Source organism: Pelodiscus sinensis, chromosome 2, assembly GCF_049634645.1.
Source record: "Pelodiscus sinensis isolate JC-2024 chromosome 2, ASM4963464v1, whole genome shotgun sequence".
NCBI classification, from domain to species: domain Eukaryota; kingdom Metazoa; phylum Chordata; order Testudines; family Trionychidae; genus Pelodiscus; species Pelodiscus sinensis.
The window spans coordinates 109628443-109645861 of NC_134712.1; the positions used below are offsets into that span (position 1 = coordinate 109628443).

General features: G+C 43.4%; 1 protein-coding gene across 10 annotated transcripts in view; it reads right to left on the bottom strand.

Moving 5' to 3' along the window:
• Nucleotides 1-17419, bottom strand: part of HIVEP1 (HIVEP zinc finger 1) — a 164013-nt gene that overhangs the window by 53868 nt on the left and 92726 nt on the right. For 9 of the 10 annotated variants that reach the window (XM_075921249.1, XM_075921248.1, XM_075921252.1 and 6 more), the window contains one exon: nucleotides 3639-3692. The exons of the other annotated variant lie outside the window; for it this stretch is intronic. In XM_075921249.1, coding sequence (XP_075777364.1) covers nucleotides 3639-3692 — 54 coding nt within the window. The remainder of the gene's footprint in view (nucleotides 1-3638; nucleotides 3693-17419) is intronic. 10 annotated transcript variants of the gene reach the window in all.

A 17419-nucleotide genomic window follows, 5' to 3' on the forward strand; every position in this document is an offset into this window, starting at 1 on the left:
TTAAACTGAAGTTCAATGTATTGCATAAATGAATATTTATTTCATTTGAATTAGAAATGGTCTAATGGTCTTTCTTCTGTCACATGTATTCAATGTAATCAAGTCCAAGATATTTTTAAATGTGAAAGTCTTGGTTTTCTAGTTGGAGATTTGTTCTAAATATTATTAAAATTATCTTAATATTTAGGAGATCAGGACCCCACTGCACTAGACACAGTACAAACAGAACAAAAACATAGCCTCTGATCTGAAGAGCTTACAATCTAAGTATATAACACAAGAGACAAGTTCATGCAGATAGGCCACAGTGGAGTAAAAGGAAAAAATGAGACAATATTGGTCAGCTTGATAGGCAGTGGTCTCAGCACAACAGCAGCCTAATTATTGACATGGATTTTGTACAATTCAATAGCAAAGGAAGATTTAAAGAAGAGATTTGAAGGAAGATAATGAGTTAGCTTTGCTGATTCTATGGAGAGCCACACATGGAAAGTCACATGGGAGGAAACAAATGTTCTTGTATGAAATTCAACAAGATGGCAACGGGAACCTGTATTATTGGTCAAACAGAGACAGAGTCTGAGCTTTCTATAGTGAATTAGAGATGCTAGGAAGAGTGGGGACATGCTGTAAACATGGAATGTCCACAGGTAGAGAAATCTGCCTATAAATATTGCTATTCTGCATCTTTATTTTTCTCACAGTGTGTAATCAAAAGATCTATTACAATTCTCTTTTTTGAACTACGTTACATAGTGAAAACAAAGCATATATAATACAAACTCTTTTTGTGGATTGTTACACACACACGCACACACACACACACACACACACTTATAAATCTGATCAATGGCAAATTACTGTCAGCTGAAAAAACAGCATGAATAACAACCTCATAAAACATTTTTCTCTACAAGCAGGGTACATAAATTATATTACTACTAAACTGTAACTCATTCGTAAATATGTGGAGTTTATTACCCTATTTTAAATAAGAAAGACACTTATCTAAAGAATCTCTATACTGAAAAGACTATTTAGTAAATTGGAAAGGAAAGGAAAGGAAACTTTAGGTGAATTTGTGTATATTTTACTTCATTTCTTCATCATTATATGGAGGCATCCATATTTTTTTTTGTCTTGTTTTAGACAAATATTCTTAAGAATTTGATTGCTTCATCAAATGAAATCCAGTAGAATCTAGCTCATACTAGTCACTGTAAGACATATAAACAAAAACGAAATAAATAAATGTTTTACAAGAGGAAGAGTTCATCTCTACTTAGGAAAGATATTTTGTTTAAAAGTGTCTCAATTATTTCCTTATCAAATTATCCAACTGCCAGTCCAGGCTAACAGCTGGAAGTCAAGTCAGTAGTAGTAGTAGTAGTAGTAGTAGTAGTAATAGTACAGTAAACTTTCGATAATCCGGCACCTTTAGGACCCAGGGGGTGCTGGATTATCAGATATGCCTGACTATCGGAACAGGGGGCTATGAGGGGTCTGGGGTGGGGTGGGGGATGCACCCCAGGCCCCTCATAGCCCCCCCTTCCGATAGTCTGGCTCTGCCCCAGGCGTCCCCGATTCAGCCGCTGCTGGTCAGTTTCAGCAGCGGCTGAATCAGGGACGCCTGTAACAGAGCAGCTGGGGTGCTGCCGGGTTGGTCCGGTAGCGCTGCCCCTCAGTGCTGCGAGACCAACCCGGTAGCAACCCAGCTGTTCTTGGGGATGCCTGGGACAGAGCAGCTGGGGTGCTGCCAGGTTGGTCCTGAAGCACCCAGGGGCAGCGCTACGGGACCAACCTGGCAGCACCCCAGCTGCTCTGCCCCAGGCGTCCCTGATTCAGCAGCTGCTGAAACTGACCAGCAGCTGATTCCAAGAAGCTTGGGACAGAGCAGCTGGGGTGCTGCCGGGTTGGTCAGCCGCTGGTCAGTTTCAGCAGCGGCTGAATCAGGGACGCCTGGGGCAGAGCAGCTGGGGTGCTGCCGGGTTGGTCCCATAGCGCCACCCATTGGCGCTGCGGGACCAACCCAGCAGCACTTCAGCTGCTCTGCCCCAGGCATCCCCAAGAGCAGCTGGGGTGCTGCCGCCGGGTTGGTCCTTCATCCCCAAGGGGCAATGCTACAGGACCAACCCAGAAGCACTCCAGCTGCTCTGCCCTTGGCTTCCCCGATTCAGCTGCTGGTCAGTTTCAGCAGCGGCTGAATCAGGGAAGCCGGGCACAGAGCAGCGCCAATTGTCCGGCTGCCCGGAGCACTTCCGGGTTCCCGATGATGCCAGACCATCAGGAGTGCCGGAGCATTGGATGCCGGACCAATGGAGTTTTACTGTAGTAGTAAGTAGAGATCCTGAAGGCCAACTGTTGTCATCATATGACCTCCGTAACCATGTTGTCTTCACATTGTATCCTTAGTTATACCTTGGCAACTCTACTGCCTTCAGTGGGGCTGCACAGGTTTAACCAGGCACGTACTTTCAACTATGCCAGCTCCATGGATGGCTCTGAATATAAAACATAGTTAACAAGTCTGATCTGTGGAAATGGAAATCTCTAAATTTGCAAAGGATACTCAAATATAGTACTATAACATTAAGCTCCTGATTTCATCATTTAATCTTTTATTTTTGTTTACTTCACCCTTTACAAACATTTGGTGAAATGTCAATGCTCTAATACAGAGGTGGGGAACCTAAAGCTTGCCTGGATCCAGCCCCCGGGGTTCAGGGCTTCTTCTGCCCCCAGCATAGGTGAGCCTATGGAGGCACTCCAACCCTCACTGTCCCTTGCCCAACTGATTTTTCTGTGGGTCAGCAGCCCCTGACCGCAAAAAGATTCCCCATCCCCTGCTCTAATACATAAAAACAAAAGTTTGCATCCAACTTCCTCCCCAAAAGTCCCTCAAGTTGTTTTTCTTCATACCAAAAGTTTTCACTGCTTCCATTGATTGACCCTGTACTTTGCAAACAGTAATTAGGGCACACACCACCTCTGTGACGTAGACAAATGCAATCTCTATTTTGTAGAAGGGCTATTGGTAAAGTCTGAAACTGTGACCTGTAAAAAATTATGACATGTATAAAATTAAGCAACTCTATTACCAGGCAACAACATCAAAGATTCACCAAACTGTTCACCAATTGCAACAGGTCAGATAAGACTTCAACACACTATCAATGAGTAAACAAATGCCATTAACATTTATGATAGAGAGCATCAATCTCCTATGCTATTGCTGTCAGTCAACCTTATATGACCATTACCACCAGCCACCACTAGTCTCTGCCAAGAAGTTTTCATCTGTATATTAAAATAACTGGTAAGTGTCTTCTCATAATCCATACTAACCAAGCACAAGTTTATCACCATGGACGAAATACAGTTATTAATCAATTAACCCCTATTATGAGCTGAAACATCAGTACAGGCTTAGCTTTATTTACTTCTGCAAAATCAATGGAATGACTCAAGTGGGTAAATTTAAGCAAGTGTTTGTTAGCAAAACTGGGGTGTTGACAGCATTTAATCTACAGTCATGCATTCTATTGGCTTGACCCTAAACCCAGCTAAATCAACGGTAGACTTTCCACAGATTTCAAAAGGCTTTGATCAGCTTTCCAAAAATTGCTTTTGCTGTTTACCTTTCTGTTGGTCTTCTGTCTCATTAAGTTCTTTTTGTGCTTCTTCAATTTTGTCTGTTTAAGAAAAAAATACATCATGTAAAGTCACTTCTTTAAAGTGTCTGCTTAGATTATCTCATTTATATTTATGAGCAATATATCACTCACAAGTAAATAAATATTATGTAAGTCATACACTATATTTCAGTAGTACTTCCAAGAAAAAAATCTTATTGTGTTGTACTAGCACCTAAATTTTCTAAATTGCTACTGATATGATAACACCAAGAACAAGAACTAAAGGAATAAAAGCATTGCTATGGGATATGCAACTGATAAATAAACCACATGCTCATGCCACCTTGCAATAACTCATGAAGCCTCATGGACTATACAAGATAAATATTATTGTGAATTACTGACATAAAAGCATTTTAAACACATCTTAAAAAACATCAAGTGTATATCAAAATGTCACATTGTTATTACAGCATTAAGCATTAGGGCAACATAAATCACAAACAAGATTTGTTTTTCCATAAATATGGAATCTGGGGTGAACAGAAACAAAAAGCTCAACTGTCCTTCCCCATAGTAAAGTCCAAAGACAAGGTAAATAGATAGAAATTGTTTCCTCAGTTGGGTGTGGTTCATCCAATTGTGGAACTGTCCTACATAACTCATACACTTTGACATTTCTATGCAAATATTTTTAAAGAAAAGGTGACTGAAGATATGAACTGACGCAGGTTTTACTCATCTATCAAGACATGAGTTTGGATTAAATTTAGATACAAGGTTCATTTTTCAAATCACCTTACTGTCCTTGCTAATATCTGAAAGACAAAGCAGTAACACATTTTAAAGGTTTGTTAGGGCTTGTCACTATTTGAAAATAGTAACTGCAGAAGTGCTAAACAAGTTATTCCAGCTATTACTTTTAACCGTCAAAATTAACAGGATAGAGGATTTATACACACAGAGGCTCAATCCTACAAATATTTACACTTGTGAGTAACATCAGTTCTGTAAGCAGTTCCATACAATGCAGTGGGACAGCTCGTGCATATTTAAAGGACTGACTCCCAAATTTACATTGAATTACAAACAGCAAAAAAAAGTCTACAACTGTAATTTTGAGGGCAAATGCCAATGCCCATTTAGGTCAACTGCTTTTTGTCACTGACTTCAGTGGGGAGCAGGATATGAGCCACGGCCTCCCTGTTCAACAGAAAGTTTTATTTATAATTTGTTATTGGTTTATTTGTGATTTGTTGCTTGCCATAAACATTAGCCAACCAAAAAACTGCAACTGGGAAGCTTAGATCACACACTATACACTTGCAGATGCGCAAAAATTAAATACTTTCAGGGGGCCTGACAGACTAGTTGAGCCAGTAGGCAGGTTGGGGGGAGCCTGCTCTGTGCTCCCGGAAGGGCAGGTCCTTGGGAGGAAGGGGCATGGGTGGAGCAGCCAGCCACTAGCGCTGCCCAGATAGCCCTCAGCACTGCCTGGACATGCTTTTGAAAGCATTACATCACGGAGATTCACAGGCAAACTGTAAATGAGCACTGTCAACATCAAGAGTGGGCAAGAGAGCCTCTGCAGGCTGAATCCGGCCCACGGATACCTTGTCGCTCCCCTTCCTCCAGGCTAATCAACACCTGGGGACAGGGGAGCCTGTAAAGTCTCTTCCTCCCTGCCAGGGGTGCACGGCATCTAGAGTGAATTGCCAGCTGTTCAGAACAGGTTCACCCTAGGCGCCGCACACCCCTTGCATGGTGGGGGCAGGAGACGAGAGACTTTGTGTGCTCCCACGCTGCCAGGCCCTGATTGGCCTGGGAGCAGGGGGAGTGCGCAAATTCTCCTCCCACCGCCAGGGGCATGCGGTGCCTACAGGGAACCACCGGCTGTTCAGAACAGCTGGTGGTTCTCTCTAAGTGCTGGGGGGCTCCCCCTGCCCTGATGCCAATCAGGGTCTGTGAGCAGGGGATCATAGAAGTGTCCTGGCCCCACCCCTTCTCTGAGGCCCTGCCCCTTCTGGAGTGGCCTAGGGCCACTTCAAAAATTTGTGACTTGCCCCCCTCTGTAAAAATTATTGCTTAGTTCTGGTCTAGATTATACCACACCTGACTAGTATTTGTGAACCAGATACTCTTTAAGAGTGCTAAGATGCTATTTAACAATGCAAAACTGTAAGTGGAACATCCATCTCATTTCCCCATACGTTTTGAAACGTACACAGCCTATAAAACATCATGTTTGCCTTTCTTCAGGTAATTCAACAGGTTTGCCATCTAACTGTGCATTGGAATACACTAACAAAGACAATTTTATCTCAAAGAATTTACAGCATCAGAATATTACACTTACAAGTCACAGTAAATTCTTACATTTAATTTAGATTCATCATCTGTAGATCTAGAAAATCCATTATAAAAAAGTTATGGATGCTGGGACGATGCGTAGGGGACCCCCGACCCTGCACCTCCGTCCGCAGCAAGATGCGACTCCGCCAAGTCAGTAGAATAGAGAAGGTTTATTGCTTCTCAGCACAGCCCAGGTTCGATGTGGGCATCGGAGTAAGGGGCAGGCAGGGTAGGGGTACACAGGCCTCTGGTCCCCCAATACTTGATTTAGTCCCTTCTCTTCATGTTTGCCAAGCCAACACTGCCTCTTCTCAATATCACAGATCACTGCCCCTAGCCCCCTCGGCTATTCACACCCCTTCCTTTGTTTAAACCTCTTCCCCTGGCCAGGTGAGAAGCCGCTGGCCATTGCCTACCTGCTTGTTGTCAGGGGAGACCCCCTCTGGGCAGTGCTTACAGACAAAGGCCAGTAGGGGTCACCCACAGCACACTCAGCAACCAGTGAATGCACAACCAGAGTGGACCCAGGGCCACAAGAGTAGACAGAACACCCCAGAGTGTACCGCACCCCCCACTACGTCACAGAGGCATTAAAGTTAGAAAGCATCTTGCGCTCCTTAAGTGCATTGTTTTCCTTATTTCAAATAAACTGTAACAAGTTCCCATCAAAAATTCCTCGTCTTTTATAGTATAGTCTGTTACCCTAAGCACTGAGAAGCGGATAATGGAAATAACCAAGCAACTACACATTCTTTTATGCCACCAGGAAATCTCTTTCACTTCCTTCAAATCCAACTATGTTCTTCAATAAATTACTACAGGCTGAACCTCCCAAATCTGGGACTCTCTGGACCGGCAAGGCCACGGATGTTGTTGGACCAAAGCGCCCCAGAGGCAGAGAGCAGGAGCCATCCAGGAGAATGCAGGTGTGGGGAGCCCAGTGGCTGGGCATGGTGGCGGCTGGGGAAACCTTGGCATCAGCGGGGTCAGGTGGGGCTGAGGAGCCTGGTCCTGGCCAGAGGACCAGGTGGCGAATGGGAAGCCCCTGCCCCAGCTGTGGAATCCCCTGCAGCCGCGGGGCCAGGAGACGGACAAGCAGTTCTGGGCCGGGGAACACCGGCAGGAGAAGGACTGGCCCCAGCAGTGGGATTGGTGACGGCAAGATGGTCCCAACAGAGTAACCTCAGGAAACCCCAGCAACAGTGGCCCAGGCAGCCCCAGACGGGGAACTCCCTGGCATTATCAGGGCCAAGTGGGGCTGGTAGACTCCTAGTGTCAACAGGGCCAGGCAGCCGTGGAATCCCCATAGCAGTGGGGGTGAGGTGGCCATGTGGCCCCAGCCATGGAGCTCCCAGTGGCAGTGGGACCTGGAGGCAGCAGGAGAACCTTGACCAGGGAGCCCCAGAGAATCCCTAAAGGCAGCGGGACCTGCAGCATTCAAGCAGGTCTGGTGGTGGCTGGGTGGCCCTGGCCGGGGAATCCCCAGCAGCATCCAGGTGGGTCCTGGCTGGAACTCCAGAGAGTTCTGGCAGCGGCGAGTTGGAGCCCCAGCCTTGGCAGCTCAGGAGTGGGGCAGCCAGTAGGGGAGCACTGATCTCCCTTGATCCAGCAAACTCCCTGATTTGGGACCGCTTAGGTCCCGAGGGTGCCAGATCAGGGAGGTCCAACCTGCATAACTATTGCATGCACGTGTTTCTTTGCAACATATGCATCAACAAATAGTTTCAAGCATTCTGAACTTAGAAAATGTCAATATTGCACTAATGACAGAGAGCTATTCTGAATTACTGAGCACCCTGGGCAACCAAGCAAGAATAAGACATCATCAAATTTCATCACATATTTGACAAGTGCCGTTTAATTTTTAATTATAATTACAATTTTAATTATTTAAGATTTCCTTTTAATACTTCATAGGACTTCATTACAGTACTCTTACTAATCTTTGCTGACAAGTAAGAACAAGCTTCCAAATTTGTTTGTACCTGAAGAGTATGAATTAGCATGAGTCTAATTTACTAAAAATGTCATTGAATTTGTGTTGTAGTGATTCCTATCAGACAGTTTTCTTTACTCGTTACATACAGAACACCACAAATGTTCATAGCACTGTATAAAACTTAGCAAGATATGTACCCCACCTCGAGGATTTTACACTGTAAGGCGGGGTGAGCAATAATTTTTAAAGGGGGGGGTGGCACTTCACAAATTTTTGAAGTGGCCTCAGGCTGCCCCAGAAGGAGCGGGGCCTCAGGCAGAAAGGGTAGCGCCAGGACACTTCTGCGTTCCCCGGCCCACAGACCTTGATTGGCTTGGGGGCAGGGAAAGCCTTGGAAGTCTTTGCCCCCCAAGCCTAAGAAAAACCACCAGCTGTTCAGAACAACTGGCAATTCCTTCTAGGTGCCACACACCCCTGGCAGCAGTAGGAAAGTTTGCGTTCCCCCTGCTCCCAGGCCAATCATTGCCTGGGGGTGTGGGAACACGTGAAGTCTCTCGCCTCCTGCCCCCACCCACAAGGGGCATGGGACACTTGGAATGAACTGCCAGCTATTTGGAATGAACTGCAGCTATTCTGGCTCCCTGCCCCCCCCCCCCCCCTGCAAGGGTTGCATGGCACTTAGTGTTGCCAGATGGTTAGGGTTGCCAGATGGTTTAACAAAAAATATCAACCCCCCCCCCCACCCCGGCCAAAAAAAAAAAAAAAAAAAAAAAGCAAGCAGCAGCAGCACCAGGAAAAAATTCTGTCAAGGAAAAAAAGGGGGAGAGGAGCCAAAGTTGTTAAGCAAAAGTTGCACCACTCCCCCCAGTTTGGGACTAAACACTAACCACCAATGCACCCACCCCTCCCCCTCAGCCAGGCTCCCCCAGTCTCCCCATCCGAATGCATTCACTCCTGCCTCAAACCCAGGTCCCCCTAGCGTCCCCCCATCCCTCCCCCTGAGGCAGACATCCCCAGCGTCGGGAGCCCCCACACCAATCAAATCTCCCGCCTCCCCCCCGCAGAGCCAGGCATGAAGGAAAAATCTGACTTTTAAAGCGGCTGCTCCTGCTGCCTGGCCCAGTTGCCTCAGCTCACATTGGAGAGAGAGAGGGAGGCATCACAGGGCCAGCTCCCGGTCTCTGCTGGTCACACAGGCCAGAGAAGCATGCACTCCACTTCCAGCCCAGCCCAGCACCCCCCTAGCGCGGCGCCTGGCAACTGCCCTCTCTTGCCCCCCCCTTTGCTAAATGCTGCCGCACTCCTCACTCCCTGCCAGATGCTGCGGAGGAAAACTGACCCTGCTGGGCTTCCCTCCCAGGGAACCAGGAAATACCAGACATTGCACATGTCCGGTATTTCCTGGGTTTTTTACCGGACGGAGCCCGGAAATACCCGACTGTCCAGGTGAAAACCGGACACCTGGCAACTGGACACTTAGACTGAACCGCCAGCTGCTGTTCAAAATAGGGTTACCAGGTGGCTTCAAAAAAAATACCAGACACACTTGATCTCAGATGGCGGGAGGAGGAGGACACTGGCCAGGAGGGGAGTGGGGCTGGCCGGGAGGATGTGTGTGTGGGGGGGAAACTGGCTGGCAGGAAGCAGGGCTGGCGGGGGAAGAGGAGGGGTTGGGGGCAGTGGTGCTGGCCAGGGGCGATCGGGGGGGGAGAGCTGGGGGCAGCGGGGCTGGCTGAGAGAGATGGAGGGTGGGGACTGGCTGGTGGGAAGCAGGTCTGGCCGGGAGGGGTCGGGGGGAGTGGAGCTGGCTGGGGGAGTTTGGGAAGAGGAGGGGCAGCAGGGCTGGCTGGGGGAGATCGGGTGTGTGTGGGGGGAAACGGCCGACAGGTAGCGGGGCTGGCCAGGAGGCGGTCAGGGGGATGGGTGGGGGGAGCGGGAAGAGAGAATCGGTTGGCAGGGAGTGGGACTGACCTGGGTGCACATAGATCCTGGGTTGCTGCCTGTCCCGCGCACAGTCCCGGCGAAGCACGAGCAAGTCCGGCCCCAAGGATTCCTTCCCCCTGGCCCCGCCTTCCCTCGCATAGTTGCATACTGCCTGGCTGGTAGACACGCTCACTCAGTGTGAGTGCATCTACCAGCCAGACAGCACACAACTACATACTGATACTCCTAATAATAATAAAACTTACTTAATTAGAAAATACCAGACATTTTATGTGTCCGGTACTTTCTTAATTTTTTTTCCCCAGACAGAACCCTCAAATACTGGACAGTCCGGTTCAAAACCGGACACCTGGCAACCCTAGTTCAGAACAGCTCGTGGTTCACTCTTGTTACTGTGCACCCCTGGTGGGGGAAGAGACTTCACAGGCTCCCCCATCCCCAGGTCTTGATTGGCTTGGGGGGTGGGTGGGGCAGCAGGGCATCTGTGGGCCCGATCAACCCACTTGGTGGGCCAGATCTAGCCTGCTGAAGCTCTTTTGCCCACCCCTGGTCTAAGGCCTTGTCAACACATAAAACCTGTCTGCTTAGACACATTGCTCAAGGTTGTACAAAATTCCATCTCCAGAGTACCATGCTTAGGTGGACCCTCCCGTGTAGATGCAGCTAAGTCACTGTAGGATTCTTCTGTTAAGATAGCTACTGCCTCTCAAAGCAGCAGATTACATTCACTTATGGAAAATCCTCTTACATCAATGTAGGAAGAGTTTACACTACAGCAGCACAATTACATCATTATAACTGTGCTGCAGCACCAGCAGCAGCGTAAAAATGGCCTAAGGCAGCAATTCTAAAATAGATCTGAAAGTGTGAGAGAAATCACGTCCCTTTACAGAATTGTGCACCATATGGTATCCTTTACACACTTACAACACTTAGCTTTTATCTATACTGAGAAACTGTAACATGTTTAATACATTTTAACTAGCATGATGTTGGGACTCCCACTGTTAACCACTAATGGGTAACGTGTTGCTTCTATCAATCCCACAAATTCAGATGTATTTAACATCATATTAATTAAAATATGCTAGCTATACATTTTCCAACTGCAGACATGGCCTTAGAGGTTACATCTGACAAAAAAATATCTTCTGCCTTTTCAATTACAGGAATAATTGATTTACTGTGAAAGTTTCTGGAGTGAAATTATATATATGGAATTTTTTCAAAAAAATGTTTAGTGAAATACTTCCCCATTTTTCTTTAGAAAAGCAACAGGTATGCTAAAAATAACTTTGTAAATAATATTGTCATTTTCATAGATTCTAGTATGACCTGCTGTAACACACCTCCAAAGCAACCTCTCCAAAGCAATTCCTAGCACACATCTCTGGTGGGGAAGGGGCAGAACCAATCTTGAACTAAATCCAGTATGAATCTTGGTAAATTGATTCTAATGGTTAATTAATTTTACTGTTAAACATATTCCTTACTTTCAGTATGAATTTTTCTAGTTTCAACTTAGTCATTGGATCACCTTACACCTTTCTCTACTAGACTGAAGAACCAATTATCAAATATTTGCTCCCTGTTTACATACTTCATAAATTGTGATCTAGTCACACCTCAACTTTCTTTCAGTTAAGATAAATGGATTGAACTCCTACCCACTTAATCACTCTTGTGGCTCCTCTACAAACTCTTTCTAGTTTATCAATATTCCTGAATTGTGGACACCAGAATTGTACATGGTAGTCCACCAGTGGCCCTATCAGTGCCAACCATAGAGGTAAAATAATCTCTTTACTTCTACTTGAGACTTCCTTGTTTCAGCATCCAAGGATTGCAATAACCCTTTGTTCAGCAGATTATCCAAAATGACCCATAAATTAATTTGAGAGTCACAGCTTTCCAGGATAGTTTCTCCCCTCATCTAAGGATGGCATAAATTGTGTGTTCCTACAAATATACATTTAATGTGGCATGACTAAGTATAAACAAATAGGGTAAATCGACATTGAACCTCCCCGTCCCCATCCCCCAATAATGGAGAGAGGCAGGAGTAAACTGGGGGGAAAAAAAGGCAGAGAGAAAAAAAATATCCAGAGTAAAATAGGACAATGCAGTCTGATAACACACAAGTATTCTAAAGTTATCGAGGACAGAGAGACCCCACATAAGTCTCCAAGCTGGCACCAGATTTGTTATTAAAGTAATCTGGTTTTCTAGTATCCTACAACTAAGTCATTTTAATTTGACAAGCATCCAACGTGAGGATATTTCTGTGCCAGATTCTTCCTTCAGCAGCACAAGCTACAGCTAAAACTTCACACCACCTTATCACATAGAGAACTATCATTTTTATAATGTATTGTATTTTCCTTGAAACTCACTTGTATTCTATTCTATGTATGGACATTTTGCTATGTCAGAGAAGGCAAGATTTAAAGAAGCACTTGAATGTGGTGAGGTGTGTGATGGAGCAAATTAATCTAGGAGTGAGTTGGTGTAGTACTTAGAGCTGTAAATCACTTATAGTGAAAACCATTTAGATAGTCCAAACCTCCCACTACTACCTTCCTGTCATGGAATTCAACCCTGTGAAATAAACAATAAAAAGTCCCAAAACTATATTACCAAATATCTTTCAGTTTTCATTACACTGAATGATAGCAACTATCTCAATTGCTCTACAGAGCAAGGCATTACTATTTTTACCTAAGACATTTTGTTCTGCAATGAACTTGCTCCATCACAAATCTTATCACAACCAAAAGCAAGACACACTTCTTCAACCTTGTCTTCTCTAACATAGCAATATGCCAATTAAAAAGAAATATACATTGCCCAAAACACAGACCCCCCCCCACCAAACAAACAAAGCCCAATCAAGACACTTCTGCAAAACTTCTTCGAGCCCTGTGGAGAACATAAGAGAACAATTAGCACATGCCAGATGTTAGATGAATGTGTGACTGGAAGGTGCTCGTGCTAGATAGATCACTACGGTATAAGAACATATATTAAATCATTTAAAGCTATAGTTCTGTCTGAAAATGCTTTATCTACTAGTGCTACAACTAACATACATGATTATTATAAAAAAACAAAAGTAGTCCTGTAGCACCTTAGAGACTAACAAGTATATATATATTATCGTGAGCTTTTGTGGGCAAAGCCTGCTTCCTCAAATGAACAGCGTGGAGAAAAAAAATGAGGAATCTCCCTTCTTTTTCTGTTCTATGTTGTGAGGTTCCCCGTTATATATTTGTTAGTTTCTAGAGTGCTACAGGATTACTCTTTTTTTTTAAAGTTACAGGCAAACACAGCTATCCCTCTGAGACTTTTAGACATGATTATTGTAATTAATTGACAACATGGTGGGGGAGGGGAATGCCGCCCCTATTTTTCCAGTTTGTATAGTTGACATCACTTTGCATATTGCCAGTTTCACCATTTGTCCTGCATAATCATTTGTCTCTCACTGTGCAGATCTTTTACACAGTGAGGAATAAAAAAAAAAATTCTTTTAAAAATTAGACAACATATTTTGGTCTTAAAATTGGCAGGCAAATTCAGAGAAGATTTAATTGCTGCAACTACCTATTATAAAATGTTTTAAGTATTAACATTTTGAGTTTAAAATGTTACTTTAGTATAAAGTATTGTACCAGCCATTATCTACTTGACCAATGACTGATCAGACGAAATGTCTCAGAATCTCAAAGGGGTAGCTGTGTTAGGGTACATCTAGACTACATGCCTCTAGCGACAGAGGCATGTAGATTAGGCTACCGGACATAGTAAAATGAAGCGACGATTTAAATAATCGCCGCTTCATTTAAATTTACATTGCTGCCGCGCTGAGCCGACAAACAGCTGATCAGCTGTTTGTCGGCTCAACGCGATAGTCTGGACACTCCCCTGCCGACATCAAAGGTATTTGTCGACCACCCAGGTAAACCTCATCCCAGGAGGCATACCTGGGTGGTTGACAAATACCTTTGATGTCGGCAGGGGAGCGTCCAGACTATTGCGCTGAGCCGACAAACAGCTGATCAGCTGTTTGTCGGCTCAGCGCGGCAGCCATGTAAATTTAAATGAAGCGGCGATTATTTAAATCGTCGCTTCATTTTACTATGTCCGGTAGCCTAATCTACATGCCTCTGTCGCCAGAGGCATGTAGTCTAGACGTACCCTTAGTCTGTAACTTAAAAAAACAACAAACAGTCCTGGAGCACCTAGCCCTGGTCTACACTAGGGAGTTTTTTTTAAATAATCACACCTTATTTTGAAATAAGCGGAGCGTCTACACTACTAAACCCGTTATTTCAAAATAACAGGCTGGTTATTTCAAAATCTGTACTCTTGCTCTCCTCAAGGAATAAGCTTATTTCAAAATACTTATTTTGGGAGTTATTATTTCTAATTTAGTTATTTCAAAATAATTTCCTAGGGTAGATATGTCCTTACAGACAAATAAAAAATATTTAATATCATGCGCTTTTGTGGGCACAACCACTTCTTCAGATGAGGATTTCACCTTTTTACTTTTTATTGACTTTGAACATCCTGAACATACTTCGTGTCCTAAATTGTCATTTAAAAATTAAAATTAAAAAAGATTCAACATAAAAACACAAGAAAGGTAGAAAATGAAATAATATTCTCATTTTTATTTTGAGAAATGATTTGCATTTTAAAAAGATGTTTATGTTAAATAACATGCTTCATAATTTTTGGACTAATGTACATAAGCAGTGAACATAATGTACCACAAACAGTGAAAAATTCAGTGTCATCACTGTATAGATAGATAGATAGATTGATATATAGATAGATATAGATAAATTAAATGTACTACACAAAAATACCAATTTTACCCATTACTTGAAGCATAAGACACAAAGTGAGAGAGATATTCTCATATCGGACCAACAGGCAGTTCAATAGGACTTGCATATAAATTGTAGGTGTTCAAAAAAATCAGGTCCAGATGCAATCCACACCACTTTGAATTTATACCTCCAGAATGCTGCCATATAATGATACCATTTGAATTTTTATGGCCTGATTATTAAATTTTGCTCAAGAACAGGCATAAAGAAAGATAGATCTTTGTATAATGACTATGTATATCCTTAGGTTAGAAAAATAATAAAAAAAACAACCCTTAAAGAATTAAGTATCCTTTAATCTGTGGGAAAAGACAAAAAACCCACAATTACTATTCAAGCAAACCACTCAGAAGTAAAGAAGGTGAAAAATCACCAGCTGCATCATTGGACAAAGGCAACCTTTTACATTGTACAAGTAAGTGCATTATATAATAGCTTAGTGTTCATTACACTGAAGTATAGCAACAATCCCAGTTGCTTCACAAAGCATGGCATTACTATGTTTACCTCAGATATTAGCATGACACAAGTCACAATTATTTTTTATTTATAGCTTTTTCAATTATATAACTAAACACAAATAAAGAAAGTGGCAGTGTCTGCACTTGCAGGGTTTCTAATGAACCAACTACTGAAACAATTATTATATTGCTATGCTGATATTCCATGCAAGTGAGGGGCAATCTATGCTAGAAAGTGGGCTGCATGAGCAGCTCTCCTTCATATCAGTGAGCCACAAGATTTTTGCAACCACGATGATCTCCAGGATAGGGCAGTTTTGTTAATTATGCTTGTGTACCTAGAATTTGCGGGGTGTGCTGATTGAACCGTAGCAGCACTTTGATTGGATGCAGAGGGAGCCCATGGCTCTCTCAGTGTCATGTGCAATCAGCATGCATGTCATTTTACATGCCTTTTCTTTAAGTGCATGTCACTTTGGTAATACCAGTAGGAACAAAAACTATGCAGATGGGAACCAGTAGAATCTGGCAACCTTGCGCATGGGCAATAGTAAACAAAATGTCTCATGGGCCACAATAGAACCCCAATGGACTGCATACAATCCTGGGGCTGCAAATTTCCCACCACTGCTCTACACAGAAAGCCAAATACTAACTATATATATATAGCTGAGTAATCATTATAGCTAAAATATTTTATGTATGTTGGTAGTAGAGCCACTATTCAACATTTAATTCATGTTTTATATGCACTCTCTATATAACTCTGCAGTTATTCAGGAGGGCAGTCGGGATTTACTGCCAACTATAAATTCAATAAAAGATTTTTTTAAGGAATAATTCAGAAACAGGATGAAAGAGATAAATAAAAAATAAACACAACTCTAAGGGGCAAGTTGTTCAAGATAACATTTAACATCTTTACTTTGAAGAAATCAAAGAGAAAAACAGAGCCATCCATTCCAGATTCTGACAGGGAACTAACGAAGCAAGCAAAGGCTGGTGATTTCTTAGCTCATTCATGGAACGACAAGGTATCTTTAGCACAGGACTATAGGAAATGGGACATACCTCCATATCTTGTCTGCAGTATCAGTATTTTTAAAATGATTATATGTAACTCAGTTTATTAGATTAATATTATTCTAATTAGATGGATTTGATTTAAAATGGGGCTCTTAGAAATAAGTAATTGTTTAGTTTCCTTTTAAAGATAAAATATGGAGGGAAGAAATATTTCAAGGGTCATTTAAAGGCCAATTGGCTTCTAGATGGGGATGCACCTAACTGCCTGGCTGTAGGCAGGTTAACAAGGTTACATTTCCCAAGGCTGGGACCAGAGATCAAAGGACACTAAACCGTTAAAAAATCCAGCCCAGAGAGGAAAGGAGGAGTGAATGAGCAGTTGATGAGGGGGAAACACTGTAGGAGAGACATAGCCTATACTACAAAGCTTTTGCCAGGGAAATCCATTAGTGGAGATACAGAGCTATTTTGTATAAACAACTGCAAATGAACCACATTAGCAATATTTGCAAAGGGACTTTTTTTTTTGCTAGTATAAGCTTTGTCTACAAGTTGCCAGCATGTTTATGTCCATACTGCTTTTTTTAAAAAACACTTTTGACACTCCTAAACCCATCAAAACTTTGTATGGTAGAATGTGCCCCAAAGACAAACTGTGGCAAAGAAGCCAGTCTCTCCCCAGTCCTTACTTCAAGACTAAATGGAATTTACCAAAACTTGCAAAGAAAATATGAGGTTTAGGTAAGACCAACTGCATCGCTCTTTCATTATTTCAACCCATTCCTTCTCCCTTTCATGTACCTTCACTAAACCATCCACTGGTTTGGCAAGAGCTGTTTGAATCACTTTTATCAGCCACTGGTCACTTCTCTTGAATGCAAGTCTCTTTCTGGGATCAAGTCCAACCGGACCTGCAAGAGGAGCCTTAACTGGTGAAACAGAAGAGCTGTAATCCAGAGATCCAGCATCATAGTAGTTGAACTGTGGTGGTTCTTACTCTTCAAGGAGGTGAAGGAAGCAAACATTTGCTTCCGGGGTACACTCTAGAGCTGTTGTCTCCAACCAGTTCTCAACTAGCCACCCTCACCCATCCAAATAGCCATAAATGGCTAATGGCTAGTTAGTGTGTTAGACACCACAACTCTAGAGGGAGTGCAATGTTGT